Source organism: Embiotoca jacksoni, unplaced genomic scaffold (assembly GCF_022577435.1).
Source record: "Embiotoca jacksoni isolate LCO1_2020_lvr unplaced genomic scaffold, fEmbJac1.0.p SCAF_4, whole genome shotgun sequence".
Lineage (NCBI taxonomy): Eukaryota > Metazoa > Chordata > Actinopteri > Embiotocidae > Embiotoca > Embiotoca jacksoni.
The window spans coordinates 14,112,957-14,136,040 of NW_027185392.1; the positions used below are offsets into that span (position 1 = coordinate 14,112,957).

Below are 23,084 nucleotides of genomic sequence, written 5' to 3' on the forward strand. Positions count from 1 at the left end.
AGAAAGCTTTCCGCCCCTTTGTCTCATATAGAAATAATCAAACGTTTGGATGTAGAATCTTGACCGTGTCGTCTATCGGGGTTTTAAACTTTTAACAATAAACAGAAGAGGAATTATTTGTAAGTGACGCTGTTGATGTATGCGCACTGAATCTCTGTATGTGCACTTTTCCTGGAATCTTTTACAGATCTCCTTCTCACAGAAATGATCTGATTATAGAAACGCTATCAAAGAAAATCTTACTAAGGACCAACTTCAGGATACGATTGGCAGCTCGGTAAAGAAGCTCTGACAGATTCTTTGAAAACAAGCTTTGACATCAGAGAGGGGGCTCACATCCGATAAAGTCCTTGTCTCCTTAGAATAGCTGAAGAAGATTGCACCCACATTCTCTTTGCTCTCACACTACTTGCTAGCATCCTAATCATCCGGCCTGTTGTAAATATACTCTGCGTATAAATAGAGGATACTGAGACCTGCGACATTTGGATCCAGTTCCGAGGAGGAAGAGGTTTGTGTTCTGCTGTACCGGGTGGTTTGGTGCAGGGTGTCCATGACTGTGGTCAGGTTTGAGGGACAGGCATACAAATTTTAGAACTGCTCCTGCCGTCACTGCTGCACCGCAGGCCCAGTGCAACATTTCATCTGCTTAATGGTGGATTAAAGCGCCCTGTGGGCAGATTGATATGGGGCGATGCTATCACTTGTCATTAAAAGGGAGCTGAAGCCCATGGAAACAGGCTGGATATAGCAGCTGGATGAGCCCCAAACACTGGGCAACTCATCTCTGCAGATGGAAATATACAAATATTATATGCCTCATGAAATTAACCAGGAAAAATACATTATATATAGGCTCGTCCTTTAGTGATGACCTCGAAACGGATACAGCTGTTAAATGACCTTTATTGTGTGTAAACTTGTGTACTGATATTTATAATCTTATTCATAGCATTGTAAAATATTATTCACCTTCCAGCCAATATGTTTGGGTTTAATTAGCATCACTAACGGCCTCACTACACATCTACTGAAGGAACAACTGTGCCTAAAGGAGGAACCTGGCAACTGACCCAGGAATGCGTGCAGCACAGTGTCGAGGGATTCTTGCCTTTTAACACTGTTTGAAGTAAATGCGTTTGCACCTGGAGCCCATGTTTCCACTTATAGTTATACAAGTCGAGTTTGATCAAAAGAACACCACAAAAGTTTAAATAACTGCCTTCTGGTGGTAGATATTGGTGAAAAACTTTTTTTTTTTGTGACATGTTCAAATAACTCACACCATAGCAAACAGCATAACGGAAACTTTACTAAATAAAAAGAACAGGAACAGCAAAATTCAGCATCCACAGAAATAACATTTTATCTAAAAGAGATGCACAAATAATTAAAATCTGACAATATTGTGCTGTTTTCTTTTATATTATGATTATGATTATTATATTATGCAAATACATACCAAAAAATACTGTCATGTGAAAAAAGTAATATCTTGTTATTCTGGGACAGGAGCAGTATTATTTTAGTGGGTTGAAGCCCACATTTTAAGAATGTGGCAGTGAATATAGATTGTGTATCAACACTTATGCATTCATTTATTTACATTTTAACCAAAAATATTACTCATATTTTAAAAACACTTTGGTATATATACCTTTTTGCAAAATTGTTCCAAGATTGAACATTTAGTAGAGGTGTCTTTTTCCACTGCAGTCACTTGAGTTTTTTCCTCAGTCTGAAAGAGAGAGAGAGAGCGAGAGATCAATGAAAACAATGTGTCCTGTCCCACTGTCACGTGTCCTGCAATCACCTGCTTTTTCCACTTGTAACTTCTGCTTTGGCCATGTTTATGTGGCCTTTGCCATGACCTTTAACCTCCACGGGGAAACATCTGTTTGAGGGAAAGGATAACTGACATAATCTGACTCCATATCCATTGATGTGATTTACACTTAACCATTAAGTGTCTACAAAATCTTGGGTAGTCCCGGGGGCTGATGTGACAACAGCCCCGGGAGGGTTCATCTTTGGTTTTATATAAATATTTGTCTGATTAAATACACAATTATCCATTTCTATTAACGGTCTTCTAACAGCTTTCAGAGCCCACCGATATATTGAACACTCAATCGTATTTCTCAGAGGTATTTTGCTCTTAAGACCTGCTGTTTTAAATCTGACCTGAGTTAATCTCAGCTGGATCCAATATAAAGGAGTTTGGTTATTGACCAGAAATGTGACGACTGAGGCTCGGGTTGCGGGTAAGACTTCACATTGATCTCGGTTCATAAAGTCGTGCTGAGTTGAGCCACAGGGATAGAAAGGGATCTGTGGAGAGCAGTAAGTCACAGCAGTGAAACCTGGCTGCTGAAAGACTGGGCATTCCTCGGAGGATTTAGCAGTTTGGCAGAAAAGGCTCAGCTGAATCCAGCCATGGGTGTTCGGCTTTCTCAATTACCCACAAATTGAAAATCAACAAATGCCATTCAGGTGAAACAAAGAGATGCTCAGAGGATACTTTACATTTTTAGACCTTATTTTTCTCTTTTGAATGAAACACACTATCAAACAGCCCTTTGAGCAGAATAAAAAACAAGTACTTTACTTAAATCTCCAAGAATACACTGGTATTAGAAGTTCCACTTGTATCATTGCTGATAACATAGATACTCAAGTCTTATTAACAGCTAAATATTACAACACGTGTCACTGAACTTGTTGTATTTTGTGAAGTCTCTGACATGACAAGGGGCGTGCACAAAAACAGAAGTCAGAACAACTAAAGCAATAAAATATTTTGGACCTGACGGATTGATCACTTCAAGGTTATGTTTCCTGAACTAAAACAAGAGCGGATGCTGCTCACAGCAAAAAAAAAAAAGAAGTGAGGATTTACAGTTCAGTTGTAAATCTGAATGCCATCGAAATATCAAACATGTAAGAAACATTTATTCAAGTTAAGCAGAATTATAAGTCCAACTAAGGTAAGTTAAGCTATAACCACACCATGTCCTTTAATCATTTATTTGATCAAGCAATAAATATGTTGTCAAAATAGACTTCAAATAACAATTAATTTCTCGTCCTGTGAGTGCTACTTTTATTATTGCGGTATTGCTACCGATGATTTAACCCACAGTGGAGCTGGATAGGACTAGCAAACATTGGACGATATAATCTATATGAAAGCGTCATATTTCTGTTGCTGGAGTGAAACACAGCACCTCACTCACACCACTACACCTCTGGATTAGTGCCTGAAACCTCTAACTCTGATTAGTGTTGAATCAGAGTTTAGGTTTGAGGCAGCATTAAGGTTTGGTAAATTATCATTCTTAATTGTTAATCGTTAGTGAATTTACTCCTGGCATTATGTAAATCTGCACCAATTATTGCGTTAAATTGCATTTGCGCTATTGAACTTTGACTTGTGCCCTTGGCCAGTAGCGAGCCCTCTCACCAGTGCTGACTGGAGTGCTGGAGAGTCCAAATGAAGGAGACGAGGCAATAAGTTGTATCAAGCCATCAACCTCTATTGAAGGTCTTAACTTTTTCTCCCTCAAACAACTCTTTATTGAATGAAAAACGACATAATGCTTAAATGTGACATGGAGTAAATGGCCCAGTGCAGTGAAAACCGACAAAACCTTGAGGAGCCGTTGACTCTCCAGCATGCTAGCTGCTAAGATGTTCCTGGCTGGGAATATGATAGAGGGTTAGCTCACCAGCTAGCTCACCAACTTGCCCTGCGAGTAGTCTCTACATCAACAGGCTTCCAGCTCATACTTTGTTGTTGCCGCGTGAATGTTCACCATCAAATTGGTCCAAATACTTACACGCGTCACATGAAAGTAAAGTAATAGTTTAACTTTTTTAGGATCTGTCTTTCGTCATCATCTGAGACTTCACCTGAGCTCACTTTAAACTTTGTGTGATCGATGAGAGACAGAGATGTAATAAAGCCACGGTGTGACTCTGACAGTTTGACTCTGCCTCAGGAATGTGGAGCCGATGCCGGAGGCGATACCAGCAGGTGGATGAATGTCCGTCTGTCAGCAGGCCTCGCTGATCACAGCAGCCCCGCCAACTGCACAAAGTCAGACCAGGAATGTTTAAACCAGCCTGGAGAGGACAGCAGGGGAGGAAGCTGTCCCTACAACTGTAGACCTCACGGGTTTTGCATTCTGGGGGAGTTGTATAGGTCACTGAAAGAGTCAGCTGCTTTGGGATTTGGGCTGATAATCATGATGTGGATTACATCTTCATGATGTGTTCATGTTTTTAGAGCAAACCGCTAAAAGCTTGGCTCTAGGGCAGGCACACGGCTCTGTAAGGTTTGACCCTTCCGGCTTTCCGTACATTCACATCTCTCGCTTGTGTGTAAACATGTGGATTCAGTATATTCACTAACTTGCGTGGCGAGTGTTTGGTGAATCACTTTTTTTTTTGATCATTGATCAGGCGGTCGGCCCAGCACCTTCAGACTAAAGATCTAGAAAATGTGACACTCTTGATGTAAAATGTCTTCAGTGTAAATAGGAAAGGTCAAGGCCTGGCATACTTTGACATCTCTTAAAAATAAAAGATGTAGGTTAGGGCAAAAGGGAAAGTAGAGATGAGATGTGCTTCTTTGTGTTTGTGTTTCCTGCTGCAGGATAAATATCAGCTTGAATTCAGAGGTAAATATGCTTGAATAATAATTTGTAAGACCTGGATGTACGACGGAGAAAGACAACAACTCTATTTCATAGTCTACTTTTCATGTCTCTGTAAGCTTCCCGCAAATATTGTTTTCATATTTTTCAGGTTCTGTCATGTGCAGGGGTCTTTGTTGAAATGCATCCTAGGTTGGGGCGACACATCACAGTAGCCGCACATCCAATTCTGCAGAGACTTGCTCAGTGACAGGCAAAGAATGTGAGCCAGTTGATACTGACATTGAGGCCACATTATTCTCCTGAAGTCACTATGTCCCCTTTAATTAGGTCTGTGTGACCTATGACCTTTGGAAAGGACTTCAACCCGAGACCTCTGCACGTCAAGGAGCTGAAACAAACCCTGTGGTTTTGGTGAAGAGGCATGACACAGGAAGTTAACATGTAATACAGTATACATACAGACACAATGGACGGTGTCAATCTGCTGTTCATGTGTAATAGCATCGTGGTTCTGCATTGGTTTTAGGTTAAAACGATCAGGTTGAACTCATTTGTCATTGTCATTTTTACAAAAGCAAACTGTGACCTCATAAGAGGCTCACTTTCAAAACAAACTCACCTAAATTGTTTAGAAAACAATAAACTTGTCCTCTCACTCCATTTTGTTTGGTTAATGTTGACAAGGTGTTAATGGAAATGGCTTCCTCAAAAGTCAAAGCCCAAACAACCCTGACAGATTTATCCTCTTTAAGATTTGTCCAATAACAGTCACTTGTATGTCTGGAATGACTAGTAAATATTTTTTACTTATACAGTAGACCTTTAACAAGTGAAACTGAACACTGTTCAACTTGACCTCCGCACTGCCAGCAGCTTGGTTTCTTTCGAAGGGTGTTCAAGGATTCGACTAAAAGTACAACCTCCTCTAAAAACCTTAAAAGCATTGCCTCAGATCTTCAGCATTTCTCCATTATATTACATATTTATGAATAAATATGCAACAAGCAGTTAAAGTTTAGAAGCAAACGTGACAAAATCCCAAACTAAAACCCAACAGCTAATTTTCTACATCAACCTCAAAGTGACAACAAGACTCCAGGAGTGTACTGTGTCTGGCCAAGAAATAGTCAAGTAAATAACTACAACTGCATCAACAGATAACTGCCTGCTGGCTTCAGAATCATATTACCTATACAGATGTGAGAGTGTGATCGATCCTCATATCTGACTCCTTTATTACACGAGTGAAACCTAAGTGGCAAAGATTTGAACACAGAAACAGTTTTGATTGAACTGTTGGATTCACTTCACTTTTACACAGTCATGTACACAACAATCCTGTTGATTTGATCCTGATTCTGTTTCATCAACTTGTTTGGCTGTTTCAATCTACACTTATTACATGTAGACTGATCTCTTGCATTGCTTATCTGTACAATGTTTATATCCTTCTAAAGAATCACATTTTCAAAAGCTTACAAAAAACACATTTACTCATCTCTGGTTTTATGGACACTTTTCCCTATGACTATGATTTGTGTCCGTGTAACAACTATCATTTTTATTTAATTACACATTACAAATTTTACTAAAGGGACAATTTGTGCAACATGACTATGCTTCACTTCCAGTCGCTCTGTTCACACCGAGGCACTCCTCACAAATACTGTGCTGTTTGTGTTGATAGAATATAGGAATAAAAATAAAATATAATTTGAATGTTATAACCCAATTATGCAGTCCATAAGACCAAGGTAAAAACCTTGGTCCTTCTTTGAGATGTTCAGAAGATCCTTCATAAAAATCCTTAAAATTGACTTGACTAATCTGCACTGACACCACTGATCCAGCTCTGTATATCACTTTACAAAGCTTTATAAATTAACACTAACAATGGAAAACCCCACCAATGCAAATTCATGGTTCTATGAGTGCCTGCTGGTGTTTGTATGCCTGGGTGAGAGTGAGTTGTTTATCGCTGTTTATCCCAAAACACTGACGAGAATGAATCAAGGTTCTCAGTGGCGCTGCTTTTATTTTGAGCTGTGTGAAACTAGTGATTATCCAGTTATTGAACATTCCTTAAACATCTGAGCTCTTCATTTAGAAAAAGGTGATGGTGATCATGACGTTTTTTTGCTTAACAAAACAGCATCCACTGTTCCATGAACAATCCATCTCCTGTATTGCTGAGTGACACTGACGTTTTGTTGTATCTTTTTACTCCAGCAGGGCATTAGGCTATCCAGGTGCTATTAAAAATTCCAACAGTAAGTGCTATCAAACAGATCCTCTTGACTTTATTCTGCCAGTACATGTATTTCACACTTATCATCATTATTGGGTGTACTTTACCTTGTTAGTAAAAAAATAAATAAACATATATATATATATATATATATATATATATATATATATATATATATATATATATATCTTGTTGTTTAAATCCAATGCACCAGAAACTTCTCTCCAGCCATAATGAAGCACACAGTTAAACCATTCAGTAAATTATTCAAGCACAGACATGAAAATGTTCACATCAAAAAGTGAATACACACCGCTGTTAGCCTCCAAAGTGCAGTTTATATTGCAAGCACACAATGAATAATGCAAATATAATTGCTATCCTTAAGACTTTGCACTTGCAAGCTCTAGTCTTCAATTTCTTGCCCAAAACTTGATGGTTTGTGGTAGGAAGCGAAGGGAGGAAGGGGCAGGACCAGCCTCCACCAGCTGTTTTCTCCTGGTAGTGTGGAGGGAGTGTCAGTCTGTGTTTTCCGACAGTTCCTCCCTTCTGTAAAGCTGCCCAGGTGTAATGGCCGACCTGTCGGTTTGAACCACATCAAACCTCACAAACAGGAAGCCTCCCTTCACTGTTATTACTGAGATAATGATCCTGTATTCAGCACATGCACTATTGACATCCTGTTCACCACAAATCTGTGTTTACATGTCTCCGGGCGCGGAGACGGTGGCTCACAGCAGAAGATCTGTAGTGGGTTCTTATACAGCTTGTTACAGGCAGTACGGAGATGTAAGACAGATCAGAGGGGAAACTAACGGGAAGACAGAACTGAGAGAAATTTAGATTACAATAAGATGTGTTATTTCAGCACCACTGACATTCTAGATTTATCATTAGACAGTGATATTTAGCAGCACAACTGCTGGTAGGCTATTTCAGCATCATGGAGGGTGCCAAGGATTTTTCAAATGATTTACTTAAACTTCAATCAGACAAAGGATAAAGTAAAGCAGACTAAACTAGTGCGGCAAGGCAAGTTAATAAACTGTTTGATAGTCATGTTGGATGCAAGTTGACAGTCACAGAGCCATATTAACCCTCCTGTTTATGAAAATAAAATAGAACTTGGTTGAACACAGCTGCGGGTCATTTTGACCCAAGGACAACAGGAGGGTTAACTACTCACTCAAGCCACACTAGACAACAGACTACAAGTGTGCAAGACAGGTGTGACCCAATGTTACTACAATAACCAAACAGACTTGGCGGTCAACAACACAAGCAGCCAACAGCTAATTTTGAAAAAGGATAGAAAGCCAGCATGTACATAAGATCCCGCTGGCATCTCATATATGTGCACACGGTTTAGGTACCTAAAACCAGGTGGTCAGATTCAGGAAAAGATCATGATTTGACTTTAAATAAGTGACATAACATTTCCACAAGCATTTGAGATGTGGTGTTGGAGAAAGCTTCTGTGCATTCCTTGGACAGCAAAAAGGACCAATGAGATTGTCTTGCTTGAAATTGGAGAAAAAAAAGAATCTCTTCAAAGTAGTTGTAAAACAGAAACTGCAATATTTTGGTCACATTGCCAGGCGTGAAGGAGACAATCTGGAAAAAGTGATTATATTGGGTAAAGTGGAAGGGAAAAGAAGCAGAGGAAGGCGGAAACTCCGCTGGACAGATGGAATTACAACTCTCACAAAGAAATAAATTTATAGCTGCTACATCAAAGCTAAAAAAACACTATGAATGGAAAAACGTCATCAAAAAGGTCACAAATACTCAGATATGAGTAGAACAACGACGACGAAGTGACATAACGTAAGTAATGTCACACACGTGACATAAGTTACTCTACGTATTTTTAATAGATTATGTTTCTTAAAAGAAATCCACGTTGACTTTTACTTTCTCCCAGACTTGAACACCAGAGAAAACTCCTCTGTTTACATTATCCAAACACTGACAACCTCTTCACTCTTTCTACTTAGTCACGTGACCTCCTTCCTCAACCTTTGTGCATATTTCTGTGACGCTAAAGACTTTGACAAAACGGTAGTATTTGATGCCCTGGTAATGAAAACGGGCTGGAGTAGGTAGCTTACACACTACAGAAAAAACACACAAGGTCAGAGTTCACATTTGATCAAATCGACTCAGAGCAGTGGTTGTATTCGGGCGTTACTAAGGAAACGTGATCAATGACAAGCTCTAGCCTCTGACCCCCTGCTTACTCCACTACAGCAAGAAATTGATGACTGTAAATTAGAAAATTAGAGACAACCACTAAAAAATAATTAGTGTTTATATATTTGACTCTCTCCAGCACCACTTATGTTCCTGAGGTCACAGGCTAACGACATCCCAAAATCTTCAGACCGCTGATCCTTGACTCGGGTCACCTTCATGACCTGTCTCTGAATCAGCTGCAGCAGCCGCTTCCAATGAGAGCTTCAGCTAGTAAAACAAGCTGCTTCTAGCTAACTACTGGCCTCATTGTTCTCACACAGTAAAATCTCTGTCAGTCTTTCACTTCTGCCTCCTCCTAACTGTGAAATATTTATCCCAGGCGGTACAGACAGTTTCCTCGAACATTGCCCATTAAACATGAAAGCTGTGCTCTGAGTGGAAAATAACGCAGTGAAGCCTCAGGTCTAATTATGCTGCTTTAGTTTATGACCTGTCAGCTTAAATCCATTATCTTCCGCTGCTGCCTTTCAACTCCAGCTTGCTCATCACTTCCCAAACCAGGTGGGAATGAGGGAAGTGTTCACTTTTTCTTGTCTCTGCTGTTTTTCATATCGGGGTATTCACTGATTCACAACTCAAGTATGTTGTGTTCTTATCAGAGAAAGGCTCATATTTATGGGAGTCACTAAACAGTTTCACAGTCTAATTAGGAAAAGCATTCAGTTGTCTGTACAGGCAGTTTTATCAGAGTTTAAAATTCCCATAATAAAGATGTCCAAACATTTGTCTAATCTCGCTCAGTGGGTTTTAAAGGTCTTTTTTTTGGACACTGAATTTCCAGTAAAGCTAATTGTACATGTTCACAGAAAACAATAAGGTGAATATGTATAAATTTGAGGGTCTTTTGTTTGGAAAAGTCCTTTTAGAAGAAGAGTGATTAGGTACACCTGAACCATCTTCACTTCCAGTTGTTTTAAACAAGGAACTGAGAACCATGTTTGAGACCTCACCAGCAGTTTTTGCACATCTATCATGTCAGCCCAGAATCACAGCCAAGCATGTTATACAACTATCAGTCCATCCAGAGGATACTGTCGCATTTAGCCTGATCTGTGCATGCAAAGTACACGCACCTCAATGAAGGAGGCCGTGTGATGAATGTCATGTGTTCGAGGTCAATTAATAAAGTACAAAAGTGGTGAAGTCCAAATATGGTTGGGGGTGCATCAAACCCAGGACTTTCACCCACAAGAGCAGGGTTTGAGTCCATGAGAAAGTGATGTGTTTGTCTTTAAAGAAATCTATCCTTAAGTAACCAAGTCGTTCCTGTGCCTAACCCTAACTGCATGTTCGCTTCACGCCTAGCGGAGGCAAAACATGACACTGGCAGAGAGTGGGCTGACAGGTGTGTTAATCGCTTTGGTGTGATACTCAGCTGTCAGGTACAGAAATCATCAAAGACCACAATACACAGTTTAAATTATTGTATGTTATGGTTGTTTTGAATTAATCTTTCCAGTGCAACCTTATAAAAAAGAAGGCTACCTGGACCCATAAAACCCTACCTGTGAGTTTTATCACAGGACAGCGGTTTTCTGATATTCTTACAAGTGTCACACCATCAGATAGAAATATAGCTACATGCACTTACTTCAACAAAAATAAATCACGTGAAATTATGTTTAGCACTATTTGGTTTTCTCAGTTATGTAATGTTAGAAAACGATGTCACAGAAGAGGTTTTTATGCATCAGGGAAGTGTATGTGATAAACACTAAAAAAAAAGGAATGTGGTTGAGGTTTGGATGGAGAACATTTCTTTATTTTTGTGTGTTGCAACAAAAGCACTTTGGTAAGCATTATTTAAAAATTATGTTGCTTGTGAAATGTTTACAGGTTTGGGTGATGACGATCATCAATATAACTCAAATATAATTGCACAGCTTATTAGATTTCATAGTTATACTTATAGCCTTTGCTTTTAATGATCTTAAAGACCCACTCACAACATGAACAAAAGGACTAGGACTGACTGCCTCTTCTGAAACGGAGATGTTTGGGATTTCTGAAGCCGGTGTTTTTGTGAGGACGGAGATGATCCGTGACTGCTAACATACCGAGCTCCTGAGCGTTAGCTTCTCAGATGTGAGCTTATCATCAGCTGTTAAGAGCAGTGTGAATTCTTCGGGCTTCGGGCTGCAGCCATGAGTGTTTCTGAGCTGATAGGAAGAGAGAGGGAGTGCAGGTGCAGATGTGAGGCTTTAAATGCTGAAGCACATGATGATTAGACTGAGAGGGCCCGTGTTGCTACTCGTGTGAGAACAATCTCATCCATCAGTGGATGGTAGAGCAGAGAGGATCAGAAGAAGGAAGGAATGAAGTCCAGAGCGACTTACAATCAGCAGAAACAGAGATTTTGATAGAAAAGATGGATTTTTAAAAAATGTATAAACTAAACAGGGGGAAACTGCATTTGTACTGCATGAACAATATTTTTTTTACCTTGGAAATAACTTTGACAATTAAATCTGAACTCAAAATCCATTTACCATTTTTGGTATTCAGTAGATTAAATTTGCTTCGTTATCTTTGTGTGTAGAACCTTGAACCTTGAAACTTTCCCAGTTGATACTTATATTAAAATCATTTATTTTTGTATTACAGGTTTGCAAAAATGTTGTTTAAATGAGGCATTATCTGATTAAATATAGAGACATTTGCATAAGATTTCAGAACAGAAATGAGATAAAAACCATTTTCAAAATTTATGAATATCTCTTTTTATCCCTCTATTAATTGGAAATTTTTAAAATCCTTGTCATTTTTTCAGTGGAAAGATTTTACGGGCTGCGAATGATATAGAAACAACCCTCCCTGTAAAAACAATCAGAATATAGACGGGAATAAAACTGGAAAGTTTGCCGTGTGGAAGTAAAGTTTAGATCTCTGGCTCAGAATGAGAAAAAAAATAACTTTTTGGAAATCGGCCATTAAAGATGTTGTATAAGCTTAAAGCCTGTTTGTTCATATATCATTCGTAAATGTGTATTTTGGACATTATCTTTTTTAAGTAGCCTGAAATGACCCAAAATCTCATGAGTCTTGCTGCAATATTTAATATTATTTTTTCAACTGAGCTACGATTAACACACATTTGGAAAACCATTTAAAGTAAAAGCAAAGTCTTAGAAAGAATGATACCCTGTTTGTATTAATACTGTGTTTTGCATTGGGGTTACGTTCTGGATGCGGCTTCCATGGTGTGTATTTATATACCACTCGATGTCAGGCTATTAAGGTGATTTATACGTTTGGGGGACGAGCACATTTTGTAAATTTAGATTCAATGGTTATGACTTCTCTATTTTTAATATTTTAATTTAGGACAGGAAGCTGTAATGAAGCCCTCCCAGTGGTCGTATGTGGTCCGTTGACCCTTTATTTACACCTGAGCTGGCTGAGCAGTGCAGCAGCTGCAGCACAGCATCCGCCTGCTGTAGTCTTACCGAGTTTCCGAGGAACTGCAGAGTTACAAGACGGCAGTAAAGTCTCACACCGGACAGTCGGGGGGAACTTCCCAGAAGACATTCATTGACTTCACATCTGTTCCAAAAAAAAAAAAAAAGGGGGCGGTTAGCAGTGGGTGGCTCGAAGACATACGTTATGTTTTTAAACTGAAAAAACATAATTAGTCGGAGATTTAAATTCAATGTTAAAACAATAAACAGCGACATAGTTATAGTTACAGTTAATTTCCCAACAGGAACATGATATCCCTTCTTTTTGAAATCAAATGTAAAGTTAACTTTCCAGGCAATAGATAAGGGTAATTTTATAAGACACTAGAAGAATTTAATCTTCATACAATACTGACGAGGATCAGTTATTGAAATGCTTCTCATGTTAAATGGCCACATCTCTTCAAAGGTCATGTCTACTGTAAGAAATGGACAACAAATCCAATTTGATTTTTGCTTCAAAATGATGTTATAGGCTGAGCCTTCAGCAGTCAGTCACCCAAATCTGGTCTGTTAATTACCTGTTTCCCTCCACTTAAAATCAGCAAGAAAACATGGTAATGCACAAATTGAAACTTTTGTGCCAAAATGCTTGATTTGATTTGACTTTAGCTGCTCTTCAGAAGTTATTTATGTACCGCTCACATCTAAAATTGTAGATCTTGGCTTCCATTACACACAGTACTCAACCATTAGAGGAAACATTACATGATTACTGTGACCGATAATTCTTTCAATGTACTTATGGGAATGCCAGCATTAAATATGCTTGAAGGATTTCATCTATTTATAACGTTGTACAGGATTTCCAAGTTCTCGTTTTTGTTACCCAGTTAGAGAACATTTTGTGGAGGAGACAAATGATTTGAATACCAACCTCTCTTCTGACCAAAGTCAGTGTTGTTGCTGTTGTTCTCATTCGCCTCCTTCAGCAACTCAACTGAGGTATTGTTGGAGACGACGCCTTTGTCGTCGGTTTTCTCCTCCACACTTGGCTCCACGGGTGCGGGAGGACTCTGCTCAACCACATCCGCTTTGGGTTTGTCCTCGGAGCTGTCTGGAGCTGGAGCTGGAGCTGCAGACTCGGCGGTGGGATCATTGACAGATTTATCAGGCTCAGCTGTGAAGGACAACAAAAAGAAAACCACACAGCTTTTTCAGTGCTTCTCAAAAACGTTTATTCGATTTTTCTTTTGTTTTCCATTGAGATAATAGGCTACATGTAAATGAAAACAACATGTGCATAAATAAAAGCAACACACAGGCTGAGTCATTTAAGAATATACTGGAAACGACCAATTTTATGCCATACCTTTTCAAAAGGATGTTAAACTGTTGCAATGAATTAATTGTGTAATATTCTCAAGAAATTTCTCCATAATTTTGTAAACTTCTGTGTCTTTGTAGATTTTCTGTTTAGCTCCATCTGTTCTGTATTTAGCTGCTACATAATAACAGCATTTCCACTCATGTCCCCTAAAGAGGATTGGGCTCCTGCGGGCGGGATCTGTCTCGGACGGGGGCATTCGAGCGGACCACAGTGTCGGTAATGAGGCGGCGGATTACTGACTAGTACCTAATGAGTCACATCCATACAGCTGTTGGAGGCTGTGGGAAAGTAGGGTGGCCCCGTTATTATCTGACCCAGTTTAGGCAGAGGGAGAGGAAGATGACCGTTGTTCGAGACATAACTCTGCCATGACTAAGGTGGCTCCTCAGGCATCATTCCAGCCTTCACAGAAACAACATCTCTATTATTATTATTATTATTATTATTATTATTATTATTATGTACACTGGCACTGCATATGTGATCTGTGGTTGGAACTTGTTATGTCAAAAGTTATTGGTTAAAATGCAATATTTACAGAAATAGTTTAACATTGTAGAAACTACATACTTTTGATTTTGTTTCAAAAGGTGAAGATGAGAAGATAAATACACTCTCATGTCTTAAAGCCATGAAGCCTACAACGGGTAAAGAGCTAGCCTATCTCTCTCCAAAGTTAAAGCAAAATCTGCCTACCAGCCCCTCTGAGCACAGTCATTAACACTCAGGGGACAACAGCTGAGTGCTCTAACTTCTCAGTCTTTTGTTCATCATATAAATAGTCACAACACCTAGCTGCCTCTAAAATATCTCAACAAACAGCTTCAAAGAGACACTTCTTGTGTCACTAATGGTGTGCAAATTAGTTTGTTTCCAGTGCACCTCAATCCTTTGGACAAAAAAGAAACAATATGCCACTCAGCTTTATTACTTTAACTCTGAGGAGAGCCAGAGTAGCTCCTTTCCCTGCTTCTATTGTCAGTGCTGAGGTAATTGCCTGCCTGCTGTAGTTCCATACTTTAAGACCTCGCACACCTCGGTTCCACCCACACAGGTGATTTCACTTATTCTGAATGATTAGACCTCTTCTCAGAGACCCTCTACGAGCTGAGGTCAGCCACAATAACTGGAAACAGGTGTAGTTGTGCAAGGCCTTTAATAACATGAGAGAGGGGTGTTGCTGTTTACATCTACCGAATGAGTGACTAAACATTTCCCAACCTTTCACAATAAAAGTGTTTTCAAAAAAGTTAAAAGTGTTATTTTTAGACTCCGATTCCAATCAGGGGAAATCAAATTAAATTAGATCATTTAAAGCTGTTTTAAGTCTAATTTCCAAAACTACACACCTTACATCATCCTGAATTCTAAACCATGACCCACATGACATTTAATTGTGAATTTACATGGTGATTGAAAATTTCAGCACTTATATAGTTTAATATCATCTATGTTCTTCTGCAAAAGTTTTGTTGGTCTCTCTATTTAAGCTGTATTTGCCTTCTTGGCCAAGTCTCTGTAGGAAGGAGGAATTTAAAAAAATTACTAATACTAATAATCCATTCTGATAAAAGTTGACAAACCGCCGACTGTGTTGCCTCTTTTGTCACTTTTGTATCTGTCCGTATAAACAGACCAGGCATGTTGCACTACAAATGTCACATTACAAAGTAACATTTTCCAGTTACCTCATACAAGTTACTCAGTGTTGCTTTATATTTCTTTAGTCATCTGTTTGCACGCACAGTGATGTTTATTTCTGGTAACATGCTTATCTCATTCTGTGGTTTTTAGATGCGTCTCAACCCAGAAGGAAATGAGTAACAAACATGCAAGCAGCTTTAAGGCAGAAAGACTTGTGACAAAAGAAGAAAGATATGTCATGTTAGAGCTGCACATTCACGTTTGCCACATACCAACCCAGAGGTTAAGGGCCGTGTGGCTGTGGCTCTTGTGTTGAGCAGAATTTAGGTTATTTTCTGTTTTATCTTGTCCACAGATATTTTTAAGTGCTGCTGAAAATGACGTTTAAAAGAAATTCTTGTCACAAACGTTTTGAAATCCACATTTTGCCAGTAGTTAAGAGACAATTGGTAACGCACCCAGGTGTATGATTAAAAATGTGGCTGCCCACTTGCTCTGACAGCTCCTGAACACAAAGTTTCATTATTTCTTTCCCATGAGAGGAAGACAACCCTTTGAAAGCTCTGTCCATTTAAACAAAGTGTGGCTCAAGGCAGAGAGGCACGCCCAGACACGACTGCACCTTTTACCTTTTAACACAGGGACACCTCCGAAAAAAACAGGAACACCTCATCCATTCACAGGCAAATGAAAATGTCAAAACAATGAAACAAGAATAAAAAAATGTCGACTTTTTTTTTTTTTTTGCTTTGAATGTCCAATTAAAGACAAGGCATAGAATGTACGACTTACACAAAAACACACAACAACTGTTTTGGCTTTGTTACTAATTTGTTCCGAATTTTATAACTTTTCTACTATTTTTCCTACCTGCTGTATATCAAGGAAAAGGCATTCGTTTTTATGAGAAGCTGAATCATAAAGAATAGCACCTGCTCATTGTATTTGGCAAAATGAAAACATCTACAAAAAACCCTGTCAAAAGTATGACGTGTCAGCTACAATAATGGCAAACTTGAATGTGCTTTTAATTTGTTAACTTGGCTTCCATTTCCCTCAAGTGGTGGGCCTGAGTACTGCAAGTCATGTTTGAGGTTTTTTTTCTCACTTCAGGGAACTGGCTATCAGGTTGAGAACACACTCTCATCACAAACATTTCAAAATCTCCAGTGGATGATCCTAATTTATCGATCTCATCTAAGAATGGCTGTGCATACGAATGTAATTTCCCTCGGAACCAAATTTAAAAAAAAATACAAATGGTTTTATATGGAATATTTTCAAGTTGATTAAGCAAATGATAAAACAAATGATAAAGGCCTGATGATAAAATGATCAAGCAAAAATCTGACACCTTATATTTTATATTTGTGTTAATCTGTCAAATCAGTTCCTGTAATCAAAACTCACTTTCTGTTCAAGTTAGATATTCTCGCGTGCAGTTTGTTTTATATATACAGTGTGAAGACCTGTACCAAACTGTACTTCCTTTTATTCTATTACACTGAACCTAACAAAGAGGAAGGAAAATAGCACGTTATTAGCCCACAGGTGATGTTGACTTGATTTGCTACAGCTCAAAACAAACGGCCAGTCCTGTTTCTCAGAGCTGCAGTGATCAAGCACCACAATTAAAGATCCAGGAGTCACAGGTTGGTTCTCACCCTTCTGCTGCTCCTGTGCCTCAGGTTTTTCCTCTGGTTCTTGTGGCTCTTTTGCAGTAGTTTCTGGACTTTCAAAAGTTTGCAGACCTGGAAGTACAGAATGATAATATTTGTAAAAAAAAAATCAAACAGCACAAGCAGTTTCAAATATTGGAATATGCGTTTGTTGAGGTCAGATATTCTCTGTATAGTTAGTGGTTGATATAGCTGACTGTGTTGGACTGACCATTTTGAGGTTCAGTATCGACAGGCAGCTCAGGCTCCATCACGCTGAGAGGGATGTTAGCGTCATCTGGTCTCGATGTGAAATCAACAGAGTAACGCTGTGCAAGGAGGCGATTCAGATCACACTCATTAGAGCGGTTAATTGTTTTTACATTCAACACAGATCCCTGGCCAAAATCAACTCATAAATACTGCAGTTATGTGTCCATAGACTGTATATAAAAATGGGTGCAGCTTCCAGGTCCACGTAAGTGCACAAGTTCCTTAACTGTAATACCAAAAAGTGCCACTAAAGGTCGGCTTCAAAAAGGCTCTGTCTGTAGAATCCTATTCTACTTTTCTCTTGGATACAAAGTAAAACAAAAATTGGGTTTTTTTTTTAGCTGAAGTCTCTCCTTCTTATTAGTTTTCTGGCATTCTATCTGAAAATAATCCCTCCATTAATTATACATTGGGCCTGAAAAAGCTGGGGTTTTTTTTTTGGGGGGGGGGGCATGTCAATTTGATTGACAGGCCTGTGGTGCAGTCAGGTTATAGCTATTGGTGGGCAGGACGTAGTATCATCGGGTTTCTGATCAGATCGAGTCAGAGGCACCGCTTGCCCCTCCCCAGCTCATCCAAATATGGTCACTTCTGGCTCCAAACTGCTCCGAACTAGCAAGATGTCGACGGCCAATATCTGAACTCAAGGCTTCATAACAGCAGTTCACAAACACCACTTTCATGTCTTTGAGCAACAGCACAGACATGAAGTGTCAGTATTGCAGTTTTATCTCGCCTAAGCGTGAAGAACCATGTCGTTACATTAGGGAAAACAAAACCAGGTGTTTGGGGTACAACACCAAAACGACTTGGTTCAAGTTAGAGAAAGGTTTCTTTCCACGTCACTTTCTCCCTGTCAAATGACCTCTGTACATGACCTACGTCACATGACCTGTGCCATGTGATGTGCGTCTACTTTTTTGAGGCCAAGCGTCACACTGACACAGTATCCTCTAGTGGACTGGCAGGTGTATTATATGCGCTGGCATTGGGCTTCTGTACGCTAAACATGCAGCTTTTTCTTCATCTTTGGAAAGAGCCAGGGCCGCTGTTCCCCCCTGCTTCCAGTCTTTAGCTAAGTTGTGATAATTGACTGCTGATTGTCGCTTTATATTTAGGAGGCAGTGAACAATAAGCAAATGAGTATAAATCCCAACATGTCTAACTATTCTTTGTTGGATCGTAGATGCAAAGGGCTAATTTACTTACCCTTCCTCTCTTCCGAGTGAAGTAACAAGCAACTGCAAATAAAACTGCCGCAAGTATGATCAACACAAGGACGATGATGCCTGAAGGAAAAAATGAAGTTCATGTTAATAAAGAAGAATAAATTTGCCTGGCGAAGACATTGATTCACTGTTTATGTCTGAACTTAGAGCTACAACCTCAAACATACATTGTGTTGGGATGACATTATAAACGTGCTGCAGCACTCTAACTGTAACTGTTACTCACCTGTGTTGTCATTTGCTGTAGATCCTGAATTGGGGGTGACCTCTGTAAGAAATGTGTTTTGCTTTTACAAGAGTAGAATTTAAAATCAACATTGACAATGACTTGTCATAAAATGTCAGTCTGTTTATGATATAATCAAAATAAACAAATTTGTCACTGCTCAGCCTTTCATTCATCACTAAATATATATCTAACTGATTTAAAGCTCCACTAATGTTTCTTAGCCCCTTGGGTGCTGCGGAACAGTTATATAGTGTATTATCACTTAACTGTGCTCTTATTGCTAACATGTTAGTAAACATTTGCATCCAGAATACTTTACTCCTGAGGGAAATATTAAGCTTTTCAGCTCCTAAATGCTCCACCTTGTTCACTTGTTTTCCTGTCAGCCCTTTTGAATCGTATCATATAATATCTGAGTTTTTAATCTGACAGCAGCTGCATGATGTGGCTGCAAGCTCATTACTTCCTTTGTATAACTGAGGAAAACTGCAAAGTCAGGAGGTCATTTTCAGTGGGATTGTCACAACAAGTGACATCTTTGACATTACATGTAGTCATTTATAGTCTATTACATTAAAATTGTTGTTTTAGGAAGTGAAAATGTTCTATGTAATTAGCTAACTTATAAGAACTGTACTATAGTGCACAAAAGCAATAAATCTTGTTCATGCTAAACACCATTGGAGATGTTTCACTGATGCTTTTCTCTTTACTGTAACAGTATATACAGTAGAGTGCAGTGTGTCTCCACATTGTAAATACATGCTTGGTAGTGTAAAAAAGAAGTCAAAGCTTACTGTCGGGTCCAGGTTTGGTCGAGGACTTTGTGGACGTCACAGCTTTAGAGACTTTGTCAGCTGTTGAACTTTTATCACCTGAATTAGAGAAGCATGTTATGCCACAGAAAAGAAGGAACAATCGTCAAAGAATAAATGATAACGATGATGAGGATGATGAAAGTGTTTTGGGGGACTCCAACTCTTATGGACTTTATTTTATAAAGAGTTCAGATATTAGCTCTCACCTGTCCTCTTTGTTGTTGTGGGTATGGTGGTGCTGGAGGGGTCGCTGATGTTCATGCTGGTGGTCGTAGTCGAGATACTTGTGATGTTGGGGGTGATGATGCTGGTGATGTTGGGGGTGATGATGCTGGTGATGTTGGGGGTGATGATGCTGGTGATGTTGGGGGTGATGATGCTGGTGATGTTGGGGGTGATGATGCTGGTGACATCGGGGGTATCGACGGGGATGCCGGTGGGGACGGGTGCTTCAGTGGTGGAGTCGTTGACGGTAAGCATCTGGTCTTCGATTGAGCTAACGTTTACATTTGTTGTCGTTTCATTTGCTTTGACAGATGCCACCGCCAAACCTGCAGGACATGAGACAACTTTCCAATAAATAATACCAAATTAACTTAAAACATAAAATATAAATTTAAAAAACGTTTTTAACTTGAATTTTTAACTTTTCTGAAATCATCAAGGTCTGATTAAACAAACCTTTCTTTGGACTTTATGCATTGATCTCTGCCTTTGTTAAGCACCTGTTAAATTGTCCTTACCCAACATGCATAAAACTGACAGGAGACCAAAAATAAAAGAGAATAGAATAGGTGCCCATAAAACCTTAAAATATTAAGTGATAATCATTGAAAATATTAATATGGAGCAGTTAAGTGTTAAAAACATATGGCTTCATTTTTTATGCACACACGAGGCAGAAAAATGCAATAAATAACATAATATTTGAGTACATTTGCATGCAAACTAATCTTATCCCCGGTTTTAAACTTTTCTTTCAAATTATTTTTAAAGTCAACACACAAATGAATTATTGCAAGAAAGCGCAACATCAGGACATATAAATGAAGAAATGTTACTGTGAATATAACCAGCTCAATAGATAAAAATGATGCATGACATCATCAAACTGTATGATTTACAGTAGCGAGGTAAACTGTAAACACTAAAGGGAGCACTTGAATGTTAAGGTACGGCCCTGTTTGGCTAATCATTTCTTACTCATATATTGTTTCATGTACAGTATATAACACTCTTAGTTGAAGCATCAATGATAACTTTTTATGAAATTAAGTGTTTATATTGAATTTTTACTTCACTCTTAACATTTATAATTAATTACAAGAACCCAGACGTCACATTCGCAGAATATTTTTGTGTTTTAGCAACAAAACTTAACATTTTGTTAGTTGTAACATTAAATATGTCTGTTCGAACAGGTGCATTTCGTTAAACACACATAAACATATAAATAGTCTTACCCAGGATCAAGAAGAAAATCAATGGCATTGTAAGTTTGCGAGATGGCAGCAGCAGGAGAGAAAACCTACCAAGTCAAGATATAAAAATAAGATATATTTAGTTTATGAAAGCCCAAACGTGATCCTGTTATATGCTGCTTTTCTTTCTAAATGCTTCAGAGCATTGCACACCATTGAGGGAACCAAAATAAAAAGAGGATCTTTGGCTCTGACCACAGCAGGATGCATCAAAGAACGGTATTGCTTAAATTGTGTCAGCGAGAGGAAGCTGCTAGTACATTGCTTCAGACACTCTTCTCACTCTTGTAGATGCGTATTGTTACTGACAAACCTCTGATATGTTGGTTCACCATAAATCTAAAGTGAATTAATTCAAGTGGACAACATGGCATATTTATGCCCATGTTATCGCATGTGAAGGCAGGTATTTGATTTGATAATCACCTCTTAATGCTTTTAAGATTCACTTGTGTATTTGGGTTTTTAATGTATTTACTTTAAACATCACATGATAACAGTATAACAACCAACTGTGTCTTATTCTTGAGAAACAGAGTGTGTTGCAAAAGAGGCACCGTTTCTTCATTGTTGTCAGTTCTGTTTTATGCTCACTAGATGTCGCTGTGACTAAGGGGAAATACCTCAGACAGTTGCTGAAAGTAACCAAATACATTTAATATCTAAAAGAAATGTAAAAATAAATGTTGGACAAAGTTCAGGAATTATATATTTAAGTTGTTCTGCAGTTTGGTAAAGGTGATCGAGATCAATAATGACATTGTTGAGGTAACAGGACTTGTGAAAGGCAATTAGAGATTGTAATGATTGGTTCATTAATTGATGAGGAAATAGCAAATAAATCAACTACTATGTTAATAATTAAATTGCCAGACTTTGGTTGCAGCTTCTCAGGATTTGATCTTCATCAACATATCTTTGGGTTTGGGAGTGTTGATAGAATAAAACTAAAAAACTGAATGTATCTTCTTTGGCCCTGGTAAATCATGACAGTATTTGCTGCTCTTTTCTGGCATTTCATACACCAACAATTAAATAATTAACTGAGAAAGTAATCAGCAGTTTACCAATAATTTAAGTAATCTTTAGTTGCTGCTTTTTGGATGTTTAGAATATTGTGTCAGCATGACTTGTCTTGTGCAGGTAGAAGTGTTGTAAGGGCGTATGTGTGCTCAGCATTGTAGATTCATTTATTACTGTTTATTTCCCCATGCCAGTGGTAATCAGCAGCAGGATTAGTGTTAACTGCCACCCAGTCACTGGCAGGCTCCACGTGGGCCCCTGCAGGCCCCTCCTGCCGACTGGCTCGACTGGGATCTGTCCGGGACTCGCAGTGACAAGGAATCGGTGAAGTCTGCTAATCCTGAAGAAAGATCCAGGTATGGCTTCTTCTTTTCCAACGCAGGCAGCAGCATCAGGCCCAGTGGATGAGCTGAAGAGGGAGATTAAGAAGAGAGGAGAGGAGAGGAGAAGAAAGGAGAGGAGAGGAGAGGAGAGGAGAGGAGAGGAGAGGAGAGGAGAGGAGAGGAGAGGAGAGGAGAGGAGAGGAGAGGAGAGGAGAGGAGGAGGAGAGGAGAAGAGAGGGTGTGTTTCTCTGTGTATGTGTGTGAGAGAGACACAGAGAGGGGAGAGAGCCGGACCACCCACCCGGAGGATTCAGAGGCACAGGATTCACAGCCCATTCTGTTGACCTGCCACACCGCCCCAGCTCTGGGCAAGGCCCTCCCCAATTGTTCCGCCTGCTAACACGAGGAGGGGGGGTAGACAAGGGGGGATGGGGGGGTGGATGAGCAGTAAAC

At 39.2% G+C, this 23,084-nt stretch overlaps 1 protein-coding gene across 1 annotated transcript; it reads right to left on the reverse strand.

The window, feature by feature from the left end:
• Nucleotides 1–1,291: 1,291 nt before the first annotated feature.
• Nucleotides 1,292–21,372, reverse strand: LOC138209257 (uncharacterized). Its single transcript, XM_069167709.1, has 10 exons — nucleotides 21,268–21,372; nucleotides 20,011–20,355; nucleotides 19,784–19,861; nucleotides 18,984–19,025; nucleotides 18,738–18,817; nucleotides 17,488–17,584; nucleotides 17,262–17,348; nucleotides 13,501–13,743; nucleotides 12,612–12,708; nucleotides 1,292–1,738 (listed from the first exon to the last, which is right to left on the reverse strand). The coding sequence occupies exons 1-9, from the start codon at nucleotides 21,293–21,295 to the stop codon at nucleotides 12,656–12,658; spliced, it is 1,053 nt and encodes a 350-aa protein (XP_069023810.1). The 5' UTR covers nucleotides 21,296–21,372; the 3' UTR covers nucleotides 1,292–1,738; nucleotides 12,612–12,655.
• Nucleotides 21,373–23,084: the final 1,712 nt, after the last annotated feature.